Source organism: Diabrotica undecimpunctata, chromosome 3 (genome assembly GCF_040954645.1).
Source record: "Diabrotica undecimpunctata isolate CICGRU chromosome 3, icDiaUnde3, whole genome shotgun sequence".
In the NCBI taxonomy this organism is placed as follows: Eukaryota; Metazoa; Arthropoda; class Insecta; order Coleoptera; family Chrysomelidae; genus Diabrotica; species Diabrotica undecimpunctata.
The window spans coordinates 113,584,068-113,602,063 of record NC_092805.1 but is presented as its reverse complement, the minus strand read 5'-3'; the positions used below and the strand labels follow the sequence as shown (position 1 = coordinate 113,602,063).

The 17,996-nt window shown below is 33.1% G+C and overlaps 1 protein-coding gene across 1 annotated transcript in view; it reads right to left on the bottom strand.

The window, feature by feature from the left end:
• The window catches only part of LOC140437247 (putative inorganic phosphate cotransporter), a 49,071-nt gene that overhangs the window by 27,829 nt on the left and 3,246 nt on the right, over window positions 1-17,996 (bottom strand). The window contains exons 2-4 of the mRNA XM_072526653.1: window positions 11,741-11,874; window positions 4,449-4,767; window positions 1,214-1,431 (exon numbers count right to left, since the gene is read on the bottom strand). Of these exons, the coding sequence (XP_072382754.1) occupies window positions 1,214-1,431; window positions 4,449-4,767; window positions 11,741-11,874 (671 nt within the window). The remainder of the gene's footprint in view (window positions 1-1,213; window positions 1,432-4,448; window positions 4,768-11,740; window positions 11,875-17,996) is intronic.

Sequence of the window (17,996 nt, the reverse complement as noted above, 5' to 3'; positions counted from 1 at the left end):
CCGGACTATTCAGAATAGCAGCAAGCAAAGTTAGGATAGCCATGTTGATCGCCAACATCCGGAACGGATAGGCATCGTAAGAAGAAGAAGAAGATGTCCCACAATACCACACAGTCTGTTAGTATATTATTAACAAATATTTCGCTTAATATGGTCTCTCCTGTCACTTTTCTAAAAATCAGTTCCACTCTTCCCGAATATAATCATATTTTAAATTTCAGAAGACAGATATACGTTAGTCCCCATAATTACTTTTTATCCGACTCATTCACCTTAGACTTCGATGATACAACATTATAGAATATTTTTATCTCAAGAAACTATGGCCTGTTCGAACCCCAAAAAAAGTCTGGATACATCACCACCAACTGTCCCGATAAACTTAAACCAACAAGAAATGCAATTCATTCAAATAGCAGTCAACTTATTACTTGTTTCTTCTAAATCCATTCCTGAATCCTTATCAACAAATGATACATCTTAAAAAGGTTACAGTCATGGAATATTCGTGGAAATTGTTTTTTAATTAAATATGCTATTTAATAAAAATAAATTTATATTATTATTTTAATAATACATTTTATTAGGTTTCTTTCTAGAAAACATATCATTTCGTGTAAGAGTTAACAACTACCATTCCGAAAAATAGAAGAGAGAAAATGGAATTCCCCAAAGCTCAATTATTAGCCCTAGACTCTTGTTAATCGTCATTAATGACATTAGAAACTCCTTCAGAAGCCAATTTTTATGCAAAAGATTGCAAAAGATTGCAAAAGCTTGTTTATGTAAAAGGCAAAGATAAAAATTTAACTTCAACAGTTTTCGACTCGAAAAGTGGTCTCGCGATATAGGTTTTTAGTTCTAGGTTACAAAAACCGTAGGTATGGTGTTCTCAAAAAAGAACCTTACAAACTAATCTTAATCTCAAACTTTCCAATATATCGCTATCCTTGAAATCATGTATGAAATTATTAGGTATATAATGTATTAGTTCACATTCATCAATAATTTTTTGTTTCAAATCCTACAATTTTATTGGATAAGGCGTTATCCTAAAAGTAATGGTAATTACGCTTGCTTTAATTTGGGATCGATTGCAACTATAGTATACCTTTCGTCATGATGCATTAGGTTTTTTACATGGAACATGAAACGTTCACTCAGCCGTAAACGTTTAATACATTTATTTTAGGTCTTAAAAAATATAACTTACCTCTTCCTTTTTATCTGGTATTAGAGATTTAAGCCACATCTTTTCTTCCTCCGATATTCTTTTGTCACTATCAGGATTATTAGATCCGAATATAAACCATATCAGAGTCCACACCATTCCACAAACCCCATAAAAGTAAAAGGCCATCGGCCAACCAGCACCTGAATCGGATATTATTCCAGCTATTGGCATTGACATGCAATTGCCCAAGACTTGTCCTAAAATATTTTTAAATCTGCTGCAGCCATTATTAAATAATTTAGAAAAAAAAAGTGATTTTAGATTAATGCACATAATAATGCTTTTACCTATTATTCAAAATATTGTAGAAACAAGGCAAAAGGCAAAATTTTTAAAAAGTATGTAACAGGCAACTACAAATTAAACTAAAAAGGGATTTTCACAAATTTTTAAATATAGTTAAATTCAAATAAATTCAATAGATTATAAAATATATAAAAATATAGTAAACATGAAATTGTTTATTTGTTAAAAATATATATATTTTAAGATAAATCAATTCTTAATTTTAATTTTGATGGAGGTTAGAAAAACGGCTTCTCGCAGCGAGGCTACGGTGTGTGACGTCAGCAGTCGTATCGACAACTTGTTGTGTATACGTATTTACGAAGTGTAACCAGTTCTTTAAGTATTTCTACAGTGATAATGAAGCCAAACAAGTGGTGTTTGCTACAAAGAGAGAGAAAAACTAGAAAAGGCAGTTATTATGCAAGTTAGAAGAAAAAATAAATGCAAATATCTGTACCTCGGAAGGAATCAACACTATGTTCATTTTTAAAACTTTACAGGAGAGTAGTTTTAAACTTTTTTTCACCAAAAAGTATTATTGCTGCAGCTCTTTATTAAGATATTGAAACAATATTTTACTAGACCATTCTGTTTACTGTTATTTACATAATACATTTGTTATAATTAAAAACAAATTTGTTCCTGTGTTTTTTAACCCTTTTAACGGACATGGTGTTGTATTCATCTAATAAAGTTATTGTACTGTAAGAATTAATATGGGGTATTCAATAACAACTACAATCCTATTTGACTTTTACTGACAAAATTTATTTAACCATACAATTTGCCTTTACAAATACAAATATGTATGTAAAAATGGCATTTTAGGTACAAACCACTCAGTGATCCTCAAGTAAGTCTCCTTCTGGATAGTCACTATTAGTATTACTAGTAGGTATGCTTTAAGTTTTAATAAAAATCATGGTAAAATGTAGGAACATTTGACAGTAATGCCAATAGATCGTTATACTTTTGTTGTGATATAAGTATTGGACTTTGTGATACCAGTTGCAAATCTTTTGGCAATGTAAGGTGTCGCCTTCGAAACCTAACAAGGTCAATTTCCTAGTTTTCGTCATGAAAAATACTTTTTAAAAACATAGTTCCAATGCTGTTTTGTTTAACTTGCAGTTAAACACAGTTTGACAGAAGAACTTGCTGTTTGCTAATGTCTCTTTTCTATTAATCAAAGGCGGATTTTAAGATGTTTTGACATCATACAAAGACCTTCAATTTTTAAATTCTTCTAGTTCCAATGTATGTACGGTATATTTCATTGAGGTTTATCTGACTAACGGCTGCCAGTCCCAGGGCGTGTAAATAGAAATGTTAAGTTTTTTCTCTTTCGCTCTATCAGTGCATGGGCAGTGTCCGCCTCCATGTGGGTATTACTCTTTAGTAGAAACTTCTGGATGACAATTTTTACTTTTTTAAACAAGTATTAATGCTAACATTTTTATTCTGGCCGTAACATTTGTAAGACCGTAGTATGATTTCTTCGATGTTACCGTCAGGAATGACAGTATCTGCCCATTTTAGTAATGCAGATCTTATTTCATTTCCACTACGAATAGTTTATCAGAACTTTTCTCTATATCAGACTGATCTTCGTTATCACAACTCAAGGCATCTCTAATAATATGCTCTTCATTTAAAACATCATTGCTTGGTGTATTATTTGATTCTGAAATTAAACAAGGCGTATAATATTGGTTGTAAAATATTTAATAATATTGCTAGTCTAAGGTTGGTATCAAATCACTACATTATCCTTTTGAGGTTATGTTTTTTAATAATTTAAAAATAATGAGCAAAAAGGTAGCTTAACTGTAAATGCAGTAGAAGAATTCGCAGAACTTTTTAGTAGGTACTTCAAGAATCTTTCTCCTACGAGAATTATGGTTCATTTTTCTTATTATTAGTAACAAACCACTGTAAACACACCATAAATAGCAAAAGTATTATTATTAGATCACTAACAGTCTACCTCTCATCATAGAGATATGCGCGGCAGTAATTCACATGCGTAGATGGACAAAACATTAACATGGTCTTTTTTCCCTCTAAGTAAAAATGGACTTGGTGTTCTTTTAAAGGTCACTTTCTTTATCAGCAAATGGTTTAAGACCTAGTGGTCTATTCCTTTAAATAAAGTTATAAAAGTTAATTATTAGTCTGTAAAATTGTCAAAATTGAAAAAATGGACATAGTGTTGTAGAGTATCCCTCAGAGGTACAGATATAAAAACCTGTGGTTTGACAATTTTATGTGAATATGGTCTTAAATTGTTTGGAACTGTAATAAAAATCTTCCCAGAATTGTTTTTAGATGTATTTAGACACCCAGGATCAAAACACCACTTAATTGGCTTCATTATCAGTGATTAAATATTTAAAGAACTGGTCACACTTCGTAAATACGTATACAAAACAAGTTGTCGATACGACTGCTGACGTCACACACCGTAGCCTCGCTGCGAGGAGCCGTTTTTCTATCCTCCATCAGAATTGAAATTAAGAATTGATTTATCTTAAGAAATATATATTTTTAAACAATTTTATGTTTGCTATGTTTTTATATATGTTATAACCTATTGAATTTAACAATATTTAAAAATTAGTGAACATCCCTATTATTATTTTAGAATCCATTTAAAATGTAATAAATAGTTTAGTAATAAATATTTAGTAATAAATAATATTTTTATTCCTACGTGACAAGCTACACTTACGTAGTAATAGAAATGAACCGATGATGTTAACAATGTTAAGAGGAAAAGAAGTTTTCGTTAATTTTCTCTTTAATTGCGTGGGAAGTAAATATTAATAAATCAGCTATGTATAAGTAAAAATCTTGTTAATACAGTGAATTGCAAATATTGTTTATGTTGAATACATTGTTTACATGTGTTTACATTGATAGTTACCTGCATACACAAATCCTCCCCATTGTGCCCTCTCTGAGATAGGCGCCCATTTGCTCAGCAAATAATGCACCGAAGGAAACAGAACTCCATGGCAAGCACCTTCGATAACTCTTAAGGCTATTATACTTTGGTATCCAAATTCCGCCGCGCACATTGGTATTAGTAATATACATGTAGCTGAGATCGCAATTGCAGCGGTGAGGAAATATTTTGGACCATAATTTTTAGCTAGCTGTCCAGCACCTATTTGAAACCATACGTGGCCCCAAGAAAACGAAGATAAAATAACGTTTTTCTTGTCTTTCCAGTCTGGATATGTCTGCAAGACAAACGATATTAGAGATATTTGACTTTAAATGATTTAAATCACGTTTAAGGTCTAATGACATGAGTAAGTAACTCCATCTTTGGATGGATCTAAAGGATGCTTGGGCAAAGGCTAGCCGCCCACTCTCTTTAAAAAATTCGACCTTTAGATAAGCATCGGTCAGGATAGTCTTATCGCTACGATTCAGAAAAAGCAATGCATTCCTACATGGAACTACCTGATAATAAACAAACATCGAGCCCAGTACCAACCAAAAACTAAATTACTGTGAAGCAGAATAAAAAAGACCTATTATTCTACTTCACAAAAGGGTGTAAATATGTCAAATTAATATTATAATTTCAGAGTATAAGAACTGTATTAAATAGAGCTGGTTCAAAATAATTCGAGATAATAATAAGTTATACAGATAATAGCCAAATTAAGTTTATCAAATATTGCTGTTACAACACACACTCGTATTTATAGGACCAACCACAACCGAGGAGATAGAGCACATTATTTGCGTCTGTGGTGTATACGATTCAAAAGTCAAGAGGATTCGCAGTATTTTTCGGTAACTATCAGAGAGACCTGTGAAAACGTCCGTTTGCGTTGAACTCAGATAGAAGAGAGTGAGAGAGAGGGAGAGTCTGTTGCTAGTGGCAGTCAACAGTCGAGAGAGAGTCCAAAAAGGCATTTCTATTCAGTACGAACTTCAAGACCAGAAAGAGATTTTCTGTTTGCTATTTTAAAACTATCTATATATCTAAAGGGGTGGGTTTAAAGTGGGAGTAGTAATGATTACTAGGGATTGTATTCACGTAATGGTAACGATTTTTAATATTAAGGTTGAAAATTATAAGAATTAATACAGCGTAAAATAAAACATGGATTTTCTAATGTGAAGAATTGAGCATCTACTAAGAAAAGCCAACTATAAAACATCATACAAACAATGAGATTTACAATAATAATGTCTTTATCTTTATGGAAGCTTTCAAATAGTCAAAGAGCTACATCAAGACGATGGGCTTTATAGCTCAACTTGACTCTTGAATATTGAACTCTGAAGAGCTGAATTTTTAAAAATAAAATTTTCTAACCAGCAAATCAATGCAACTTATGACGATTACATAATATTATATCGTATTTATTAGAAAGGCAGGCAACGGAAATTTATTCAAAACTAAAAGTATTAACAAAGAAGGTTGAACTAGTAATCAATGTACAAATGACCGAAAACACTAACATAGACTAGAATAAGGGGAAATCAAACTAGAGTAGAGGGCGATATGGAAGCAGTCAAAAAACTTTACTAATGTGGGAGTCAAAGTACTTATGTGTATGGAACAGAATAAGCGGAAATCCTATTTTTAGCAAACTCATATATTCCGCTCTAAAACCATATTCGTAAAATCGAAGTCCAATACTATGTTGAGGATGTAAGGTATGAGTTTTTATATGAAATAAAAAAGAAATAACAGTGTTTAAAGGAAATATTGTAAGAAAGATCAACGAAAATGGGATGTGAACATCTTATAACCATAAAGTTTACCAACTGTTCAAATGATAGCTATCTCAAAATTTGATGGATGACGACAAATTGGCGAAACTATTCCTAGATAATGAACTACAAAACAAAAGTACAAAATGGAGGCCATAGGAATGTGCCGAGAGGTACGTGAACAGCGCAGAAATGATAAAATTCCAATGCTTTATTTAGACTGTAGTATCATTGAAAGAACGGTATGCATTTCTTTTGTTATTCAGCAATTGTATAATCGTTATATGGTGACAGATCAGTAAAAAGGATTCTTTGGGCGAGATCGTAAAAAAAATGACTCAAACTGAAGATCCATTTTTGTCATTTCACATCGTATTTCGTAATCTTATTCTGACAGTGATCTTCGAAATGCTCTTAATATTCTACATAATCTTCGACATGATAAATTATATCACTATATAGAAAAGTAAATACATTGAGCTTCCACAAAAATCTTACACAAAACAGTTAACAGGTTGACTGCGTTATCCCATATTCGTTATTATAAAACTGCGGTATGTGAAAACTGCGAAAGGCATATCTTTGTTAATATTCGTTTCTTTTAAATGCTAAAAACAGCATTATACTTGGTTTGAGATTTAAAACACTTCTAAAAGAAAAAAATGTACCGGGCTTTGGGGGCCGGTAACGCACTTACATTACAATTTGTTACTCGGGTGCGAGACCTGTTCTACATTGATGATTGACGTTGACGATTACACATGCAAGATTGCGCAGTCAATCGACGTTTAGTATCGTTTGTATTTCAATAGCAAGTGTGTTTACGTCCGTGTTTTACTAGTCTAAAAATGTCATCTCGCGGTAAAAATATTTTGTTTTAGCTTAAACATCTGATAAAAACAAAACCAAAACTGTAGAGTGTAACGAACAGAGTACTTTAGTTGAAAACAAAAAATATAACGAAGATAACTTAAGTATTGTAAATGGGCGCCAAAGTCTAACTGACTTAGATAAGGAGACAGAAATTGAAAGCAAAGAAATGTCAGAATCTGAAAATGATGATGAAAACGAGTGGCATGATATAGATGAGAGTGACAATAAATCTGTCAAATTGAAACAATATCAAGATATGCTTATATTACATTTTAATGATATCGAAATAAAAAGCGTCCTATAGACGCTTACAAGTTATTTGATACCGATGGCCTTTTACAGAATATTGTTACTGAAACAAATAGATTTGCTTGGGAAATATTGTTAAATATACATCGATCAAAATCGCGTATACATTCCTGGGTTGACTGCGATATAGCCGAACTTAAACGTTTTTTTTTTAATAAGAATAAGACTTTAGTTTTATTAGTTATTATTAGTTATAGAATTAGTTCTGATTCTGGGATTAGTTGACAGTCTCGCAATAAATTTATATTGGTCGAAAGATCCCATGTTCAGGAATAATTTTATTACGAATACCTACGTATTCATTTTTGTCATAGTGAGCAGTGTAATAAAGATAATCGGCTCTATAAGTTAGGTGAAGTTTTAAAAGTATTGAATAAAGAATTTCAAGCTGCATTAACTCCATCGACTACCGTTTGGTAGTCGATAAAAGTATAGTACCTTATTAAGGAAGACTCCAAATACAGCAATATCTGTCAAATAAAACACACTCGTCTTCTTCTTCTTCTTCTTCTTCTTCTTCTTCTTATGGCGCTACAACCCTTTGTGAGTCTTGGCCTGCTTAACAATGTTCTTCCATTCTGCCCTGTCGGATACTTTCCTTCGCCACTACCTAATGTTCATGGTTTTAAGATCCCTCTCTACGTCGTCTATCCATCTTTTACGGGGCCTTCCTCTTGTTCTGTTTCCTTGGGGCTTCCATCTCTGGACTACTTTTACAGCTCGATTATCCGGCATTCTTTCTAGGTGACCAAGCCAGTTTAGTCTTTGTGATTTTACAAATCTGACAATATCTGCGCTCTGCATTAGTTCATCCAGCTCGTGGTTCATTTTAATTCTCCACGAACTATCGCTGCATTGGGTTGGTCCAAATATCTTCCTTAGTATTTTGCGCTCAAATATTCTCAGTTGATTTTCATCAGTGGTTGAGAGGGTCCACGTTTCACATCCATATGTGACCACTGGTCTAATTACTGTTTTGTAGATTCTCAGCTTAGACTCACGATTCAGTAACTTACTTTTCATTAAGTCTTTGGATGCATAAAAGCACTTATTACCGCTAAGAATCCGTGCTTGTATTTCTTGACTGATGTTGTTGTTGTCATTTATTATTGAGCCTAGGTAGGGAAAAGTGGAGGCATATTTGTAGGTATGGTTGTCTACGTTCAGATTCTCATGTTCATTCGATTTTGTGCACTCCATATATTTTGTTTTGCTTTCATTTATATATAGACCAAACGTAGCAGCTTCTCGTTTCAGTTCTATAACTTTTTCGCTTAATACTCTTTTGTTGCGGCTTATTATGGCAACATCATCCGCATATGCGCATATTTGCATAGATCTTGTATTAATACAGCCGTTTATATCCAGTTTTCTAACAACAGCTTCTAAAGTTAGATTAAAAAGTGTTGTTCATAAGGCATCCCCTTGTCTAACTCCATTTTCAATATCAAAGGCCTGCGTCATATCTCCATCTATTCTCACCAGAGCTTAGGAACCCTCCAGAGTCATTCGTATAAGTTTAACCAACTTATTGGGTATCCCTAACATAGATAGTTGCTTTAACATCTTTTGTCGATCTACTCCATCAAACGCCTGTTTGAAATCGATATACAAGTTGTAAATAGGTATGTTATATTCAACACATTTTTCATGTATACCTCTTAACATATGTATTTGGTCTATAGTTGATCTCTTTGGTCTGAAGCCACATTGGTATTCACCAATAATCTCCTCCGAAAACGATTCCAGGCGGCTATATATAATTCCTGATAATATCTTTTAGATGACATTTAAAACTGTTATGCCCATATAATTTTTGCAGAGTCGTTTGTCTCCCCCTTTGTACATAGGAAGTATGATTCCCACTTTCCAATCTTCTGAGATGACTTCTAGTGTCCATATGCGGTCGATTAGTTTATGGATACGCCTCCATAGCGCATGTCCACCATTCTTTATCAGTTCTGCAGTTATTCCATCTGTGCCAGGTGCTTTGTTATTTTTTAGATGTTTTATGACGTTTGTCGTTTCTTCCAATGTTGGTTGCTCAACTAGTTGTTCTGCTGTGTGGTGAATTATCTCTTCATCTTCGTTTTGTTCTTTTTCTGGGTTTAACAGCTCTTGAAAATGCTCCTTCCACCTTTTCATTATTTCCTCTTTCTCGCTGATAATTGCCCCATTTTTGTCCTTGCAAACTGTTGATCTTGTTATGTATCCTTGGGTGCATTGCTTGATTTCTTTGTAAAATTTTCTAGCCTCTCTTCTGTTAGTATAATCTGTAATTTGTTGTATTTTTCTATTCAACATTTCTCTCTTTTTCCTTCTGCATATTTTCTTTGCATCTTTTCTGAGTTCTTCATATGCCTTTCTATTCGATCGGGAATCCCTTTGTAGACATTTCTGTGTAGCTATATTTATGCTATTTATTACTTGTTGGCAATCTTGGTCAAACCATTCCTCGTTTCTTTGGCTTGAGGTTTCACCTAATGTTTCCTTTGCCATATTTGTAATTGTCGTTTTGATGATATTCCATTCTTCTTCAATGTTGTTTTGTTCTCCTCTTTCATTTAATATTACTTTTATTTTCTGCTGGTACTCATTCTTCTTTTTAGGATTTTTAAACATATATGTATTCCATTTTCTTTGCTTGGCGCCTTTCTCTTTTCTTACCATTGATATTCTTTGTTTTATCTTCGATATAACCAAGAAATGGTCCGAATCGCAATTTGCGCCTCTATATGTTCTAACATCTGTTACGGAGGTTGCCCACCGCTTAGATATTAATATGTGATCAATTTTATTAAATTTATTAGTACCAGGTATTATCCAGGTTCCTTTATGAATATTTTTATGAGGAAAACACACTCGTATGTAATTAAATTTTATAAGTTATGTACAGTGGATGGAAAAACTAACAACATAATCGTTTATCGTGGTAAAAAGAGGTATTCTCAAAACGGTACCTAATAAAATGAAAAAGAAAATTTTGGGGTACTCAGAACAACTGCTTACGTATTATAACATGAATGGACAAACGGCCAGTTCTGATGTTAAGTACTGATCCAACCCATACAACTACCTTAGAACCAACAAAAAAGCGAAACTGGCAACGTAAGCCTGTATTGAAACCAAAAACAATTATTGATTACAATAAAGCAAAAAAAGAGGTACACTTTAGTGATCAGATGAGTTCTTATCATTCGGTTTTAAGAAAAAGTTTAAAATGGTACCGTAAACTAGCCTTTGAATTTTTGCTCGGAACAGCTATTGTAAATACCTGGATTGTTTATAAAAAGATTTGTTGTTCCACAAAATTATCTATATTGGAATTTAAAAGAAGATTGGTACATGAGTTACTTGTACTTCAGTTGCACACGAAGACACCACTACTCCCAAAAGAGATCTACATACTTTTGTTAAACCGTCAGGACCTGGAAAGAAAAGGAGAAGACAATGCCAAGGATCTTATCATAAATTAAGAGAAACAGATTCAAGCAAACAGGCAAGTAATATGGTGACGTAAAAAGTTATTGCGATGAATGTCCCAAACAACCAGGTATGTGTTTATCTTGCTTTAATAGCATTCATAAAAAATTATTTATTTTTCTGAAATTGTGTTGTTTTTTGTTTAATAACAAAAAACATATTATTTAATATCAAGTTTTCAAATATCATTTATACTGATAAAATATTAAGAAGTCTTCTGTCATTTGAACTTTTAATCTAACTCTTTAAAAAATAGTAGGCTGTCTTAACACTTTAAAATCTTTTTAACAGGAAACCTGATCAACAAACGGTAAGTTTTTAAATGTTTTAACCTTTAATAATTAATCTTAAAACTCGTATAATTTATATTATAAAACTGTAAAAATATAAAAACTAATTACGTCAATATCGGACCCCAACGGTCAGTAATGCATCGTGTTCGCGCCAAGATATTGGTCACTGGGGACCGGTAATTCACAGTTCCGTGGTTTACATATTTTGGGAACACAGTCAACCTGTTAATGGAATATATTTCACGGTACTTATCACGTCTCCATACGCATGTATACATATATAAACATTTTCCTAAAAACTTATGTCTCACCAAATTCCTTACAAATGAAGTTTTTGTATACCGAATATTTTATTATTCTTTTTTTACTTAATCAAATTCCTTATATACACGTAACCTTATAAATTAGAATTAAGTCTGTATGTTCAAGAGATTGTATTTGTATTTTAATTATATTTTGTTGTGTACGCAAAATTTCAAAATTGCCTGTAAAAGCTAAAAGCACTTAATAAAATTCTTACTGGATATGTTCTGTTTTCTGCATAATCTGCAGTCATAGCAACGATTGCAACCATAAGAACAGTACGCATGCCATATACAACTATGGCACCACTAAACATAAGCCCATATTGCAAATGTCGTATGCCTAAACCACCTAAAACAAATAGCTTGATTAATATAAGTATCAATATACATTTTTATAAGAAAGTCAATTTTTTTTGTTTAACTCTCCTAATTTCCTAATTCTCCTCTATTGAGATATTCTGTTGCAATTTCATAATCTTGTGTCATTTCAACTAATGCCAGGCGTTCATATAACTGTAATAGCTTTGATTTTATAATTATTTGAATCACATATATCAGCACACATTTAATATTACGGTGGATTTTCCTATACTATGAATTTCGGCCTAATTATGTCCAATAACAAATTTTTAGGCTTTTAAATTCTCGAATCTGTTTGATACACCCTGTTCCATTTTTTTTACTTTTGGATACGCTCTGTAGAATTTTCCCGCTTTTTGTATAACGATAACTTGTAGACCACTATTAGGAAAAAGACCCTCTACATGTTTGAGTCTCTCTTGTCGACTAAGTGGGCGCTCACTACTAGGCGCCGACCAACGACCCTTGCTCCGACCATAGGATCGTATCGATCGCCAGTTAAAATAAATACATTATATTAAATGCGAGCGTTCACTGTCAGTGCTATGATCTAGGCGAGGGTACGATGCGATGGTCTCCGTTATGAACGTACCCTAAGTTCCCTTTAAACTCTCACTCTTCTTGATTCAAGGTAAAAACAAAATCTAGCTTTATCTGTGTAAGCTCCAATGAACATGATGTTGACCTTAATTTGAGTCAACGATGTCCATGACATAACACGGAAATCCTGAAAACCTGACGGACGTCTGACGTGCAGGTCAGCTTCATGTAATCTATTTCTGAAAGTTTGAATACTTGATATTGTGGGTATTTTCTAATGTCCCACAGAGGTCTTGTGCAGTTATATGCACATATCCTTGGGCTTAATTATCTTGTTGTCCAATATCAAATCTTCATAATTCATATCCGAAATTGGACAGTATAATTTTATCACCCAGTAGACCGAATGAATCTATTTGTTATTAAATACACACACGTAGTTAATTAGGTTACATACACATTTGGTCAATTATAAATAATAATTTGGACATCAGTCAAAAGTACTGACAAAGTTAAACAATTTACATAAATTAAATACACATATCACGCTAGGTACGCGAAAAATATTGACCCAAATAGAATTTATATAAAACTAATATCTCTTGACTAGAGAAGCATTCAATCAATATTCACTCAACGAACATATAGTCTTCAACGATCAACTTCATCAGTCTCTACTCAAAGTAATCCCGGGTCTACACCCATAGTGTACGTCTCAACTATAAACTCTGCTACTATTATTTGGTGTTTCCATTACAACAGAACGAACATCTTCACTGAGCCAACGAAGGGAATTTGTTCACTTGTTTAAGTAAAATTTTAAAGTAAATACAGACTACCTTTAAAATTTGAATTACTGTTTCCGTACAATTTGAAGCAATTAATTGCACGAATTGAGGCGCTGTCACTTAGTGGCTGATTCAGACATTTTTATCGGGGTGGGACTGGTGGGAGGGTGTCATGGGTCTTGAGGGTGATTTTGATATAGGATTTAGATTTTTGCACCTTTACGATTAATATGATTTGTGCCTCATGTAAGGGAACCATTTTTTTAATAATTATATTAAACGATATATTAAACCAATGAGAAGTTATTAAAACCCAAATACCCTACGAGTGCAAAGGAGGGTACAACATTAAGGGGTCTTAAACTTAAACCAAAAAAAAAAATAATTTAAACCCACATACTCTATGACAGTAAAATCAAATGTACAAGACTATTAAAAAAAAGGAAAGATATTAAAATATAAATACTGAAAAATCAAGGACTGTCAATTTGAACTAGGTATTTTAAAGACAACTAATTTAAACCCACCTATCGTATGGCTACAAAATCGAGAACAAACCAAGAATAAATAAGTATAAACCAAAGTTAAGTAATTTAAATGCAATAACTTAACGTAAGTGTAAACATTTATGAATGTATTAAACATTCCTAATAAACTCTATCTTGTTAGATATCCGATATCAATTTGTAAAACCATTCATTTATTCCTTATTGCTATACGGAGTGGAAACATGGACTCTCGCAATTACAAGTATGAGGCATATACAAGCATTTGAAATGTGTGTTTTTCGAACGACGCTGAAGTGACCAACAACGAGGTGCTGAGAAGAATGAGGACTGAGAGAGAACTTATAAATATTGTAAACAACAGAAAAATGAGTTATCTAGGACATATTTACAGAGCAGAAAAATGTAACTTTCTACGACTCCTAATGGAACGGAAAATAGAAGGAAAAAGAGGTCCATGAAGAAGAACATGCACCTGGCTGAAGAATATAAGAGACAGACATGGACACACATTCGATACTAAGAACCTCTCAAGATATAGAGCTGTTCTTAGTAGGTATAGTTAGTATAGTAGGCCATAGCTACAACTGATTTGCTGTAGTTATAGCCACCCATTATAATTAAATATTATATAATTTTATAAAATGTATTCTTTTCGTTTTCTTCGTTTATCCGATTTAGCAAATCGCTCTATGATTGCATCAACATGTAGAGAAATTTCAGGATGCACATTGATGAGTGCTAAACCAGTTAACCTTTCCTCCGAGAAATTTCCTCCTATTTCTGCCCAGTCTTTAAACGCTTAAGCGTAGAAAAACTACGCTCTGATGTTGCTGCACTGACTGGCAGTGTAATTAGTATTTGCAGAAATATTCTGATATTTGGATACATATGAATATCGCAATTTTCTAATACTTCTAAAATATAATCAGGAAGTTTTCCATTATTTTGCACGATTTTTTCCACTTTTGAATCCACAGTGAAATCTCTTGTTCTACTGTGGTATATGCAGTAGATGGTCTAATAATATCCTGGAAGGTGTCAACCTTCTGGTGTGTTATCAGTTTTAGGTAAAACAACTCGAAGATTAAATAAATTCATAACTTTCGGTGAAAGTCGTTCTTCTAAATCAGTAAAGATATTGTCTAAAAGGGGTGAATAAATAGATCTTCGGAAATATTCTTCGCAAGAGTTAGCAGGTTGGTTTTGACGACAGATTTTACGAGAAACTATACGAGACATCTTCAATTCAATGTCTAGTTGTTCAGCTATTTCCTTTGCCTCATAGTTAAGTTTGTTAAAAACAAATTCAGCATTTTATCTTTTATTTTAAAGAATGCATTTAGTGTCCTTTATGGCCTTAGTAGCCTTCTTCAAATCTAATTTTGGTGACTGATGAAGACGACTAAGGGATACAGTTGTACCTAAAACATCATTACGACAAACTACTGAAATGAGAAATTCTGACCTCCTAATAGTTTGCATTAATGAAAATGCATCAGCTGACATTTTACTGTCCTTCCATGTAGAAATTGTTTCAAGAGCGTTGTATATTTTGATGATTGATTCGCCCTGGAACTGAAGATGACCTTCACGCCTTTCAACCCAACGAGTTTCACAAATACCTTGGATAGCAGCTCCCAGTTCATTTATTTGTATTCACTAACGTATCAGACAGAGCTAATGCAACAACAATATTCACTTTTATATTTATTATAGATAATTTATAAAATGTAGCACACAGTCTCAACAATTATAATACATATTCAAATTACAAACAATCAATTCGTAAACAAAAGTTATTCAATCAACGACAAAACTAAAGCTAAAAAATACCTAATACCGTTGATTGAATAATCCTGTATGTTTATTATTTACAGTTGCCCCCCGTACATAGTGTAATAAGCAACACATATAAACGCCACCTGTTCCCACTTGCACCACAGTCTGGGTCAAGTGAGAATATTCGATCAGATAACAAAAAATATTGTATTTGATAATGTTTGCACAATTAACACCTGTTATTAAATCAGTACTTACTAGAAACTACTACTGGCTTTATATATTATTATATTATTCTAGAATGCATACTTCAGTTTTAATAATGGCATCATCTCTAGAAAAATGCATTCGCACTTTCCCTGACTCAACTTATTAAAGTTTTTACCAGCACACAAGTGATATAAACACAAAAGATCAAGTGTCTAGTTCACAGTGGATATTTTAAAATTATTGGGAATGTTCAGAACGTTAAGAAAGAAGAACGAGCACGAGCAGGCGTAGGTATACTCGTCCATAAAAAATTTAAAGACAACATAAATAACTGCCATTATATCTATGAAAAAATATTGCATATAAACATCACAATGGACTACCAAAAATTAAATGTCATATCTATCTATAGCCCCGAGGACGACAAACCTAAGGAGGAACGAGAGGCATTCTACGAACAATCGCAAACCATCCTGGATTAAATACCTCATGAAGAACCCTTAATTCTTATGGGTGACTTTAATGCACGAATCGCAAATGAAATAGTTCCAGGAGTAAAACAAAGATTTAATGAAAACCATGTCAACCCAAATAGAGAACTCATGGCTAATCTCTGTGCTTTTAACGAACTGAGTAACTGAGAATCGATAATACATTTTTTGACAATAAGCTTCAATATTAACATACATTTGAAAACTCCAGGGGACACAAATCTATGATTGATTTTATAGTCACTAATAGAAAAATCCATCCAAAGCAGATTATAGATATCCTAACTTTAAACTCAGCAGACGCAGGGAGTGAACACAAACTAGTATTGGCAAAAATAAGAATGAAAATAACACCTAAACATTTTCTACAGTAAACCACCGAGGAAAAATTCAATGTAGATTCACTGTGAAACGACTTTACAAGAGAAATGTACCAAAGGAGGCTAGCACAGAAGATACAGCTGAAACAAATAGACGACATCGAAGATATAAACGCGAGCTGGGAGAAAATTAAAAACAACATTGAAGAAGCAGCAACAGAAGCTCTAAGATAACGAAAAGTCATAGTGAACAAAAGAAACAACAAAAATACACCATGGTTCAAAAAAGAAATAAAAGAGAAATGTAAAGAGAAACGAGAGGCCTACACGAACTACAAAGCATCAAATACTTCAGAATCCCGAGATATCTATAGCAGAATACGAAATAAAACAAAGCAGTTGGTAAGAAGAACAAAAAATGAAAACTGGGAAAAGTTTACAAAAATGATGGAAAGCGACTTCTACGGTACACAAAAAAATATGGAGGTTCATAAGAAACCAACGGAAAGGAATGACAGAATTGAAGGAATACAATAACATACCCGCAAACGAATTGAAAAGATACCTCACGGAACTGTTTAAAGAATGGAACTGAATTAAGACACGAAATAGAAATCAGTTTTCAGGAAGTAGAAATAGCCATAAATTCACTCAAAAATAGAAAGTCAGCAGGACCAGGCGGAATAACCAACGAGCTTCTAAAACACGGAGAAGAATGTATAACCCTAGAGATGACAAAACTTATCCAAAAACTAATATTGTACTGCAAGATACCAGACGCATGGAGAAACAGCATAATCATACCAATGTTCAAGAACGGAGACAAAGAAGACTCCAACAATTATAGAGGTATAAATCTAAAACACCGTACTTAAGATTACTACAAATAACAAAACTCTTAACCAACAAAATCAATAAACTAACAACTTTATCAGATGAACAACAAGGATTCAGATCCAGAGAATCCTGCGTAGACATCGTATATTTACTAAGACAAATCACAGAAAAGGCTATCGAGTACAATAAACCAGCATATCTTTGTTTTATAGACCTGACAAAGGCATTCGATCGCATCCAAGTCGAAGACGTCTTAGAACTGCTGTATAAAAAAACTTGTTAAGCCCACTTCTCTTTAATATAATAATGGACGAAATAATACAAGCAGTACGTGAAGGTCATGGTTACAGAATGAGAAACATTATGTTATGCAGACGGTTCCACATTAATCGACGAGACAGAAGACGAGCTTCAAAGATTAACACACATCTTCAATACAACAGCCAAGAAATACAATATGATAATATCACCAGTAAAAAAACCAAATGTATGACAACATCTAAATACCCACTACGATGTAAAATCGAAATTGATGGGAAAATAATAAAGCATGAAGCAAGGTTTAGATATCTGGAAATAGAAATAACTATACATCGTCTCAAAGTGACTAGTCTGTACAGGGTAAGATATGCAGTGC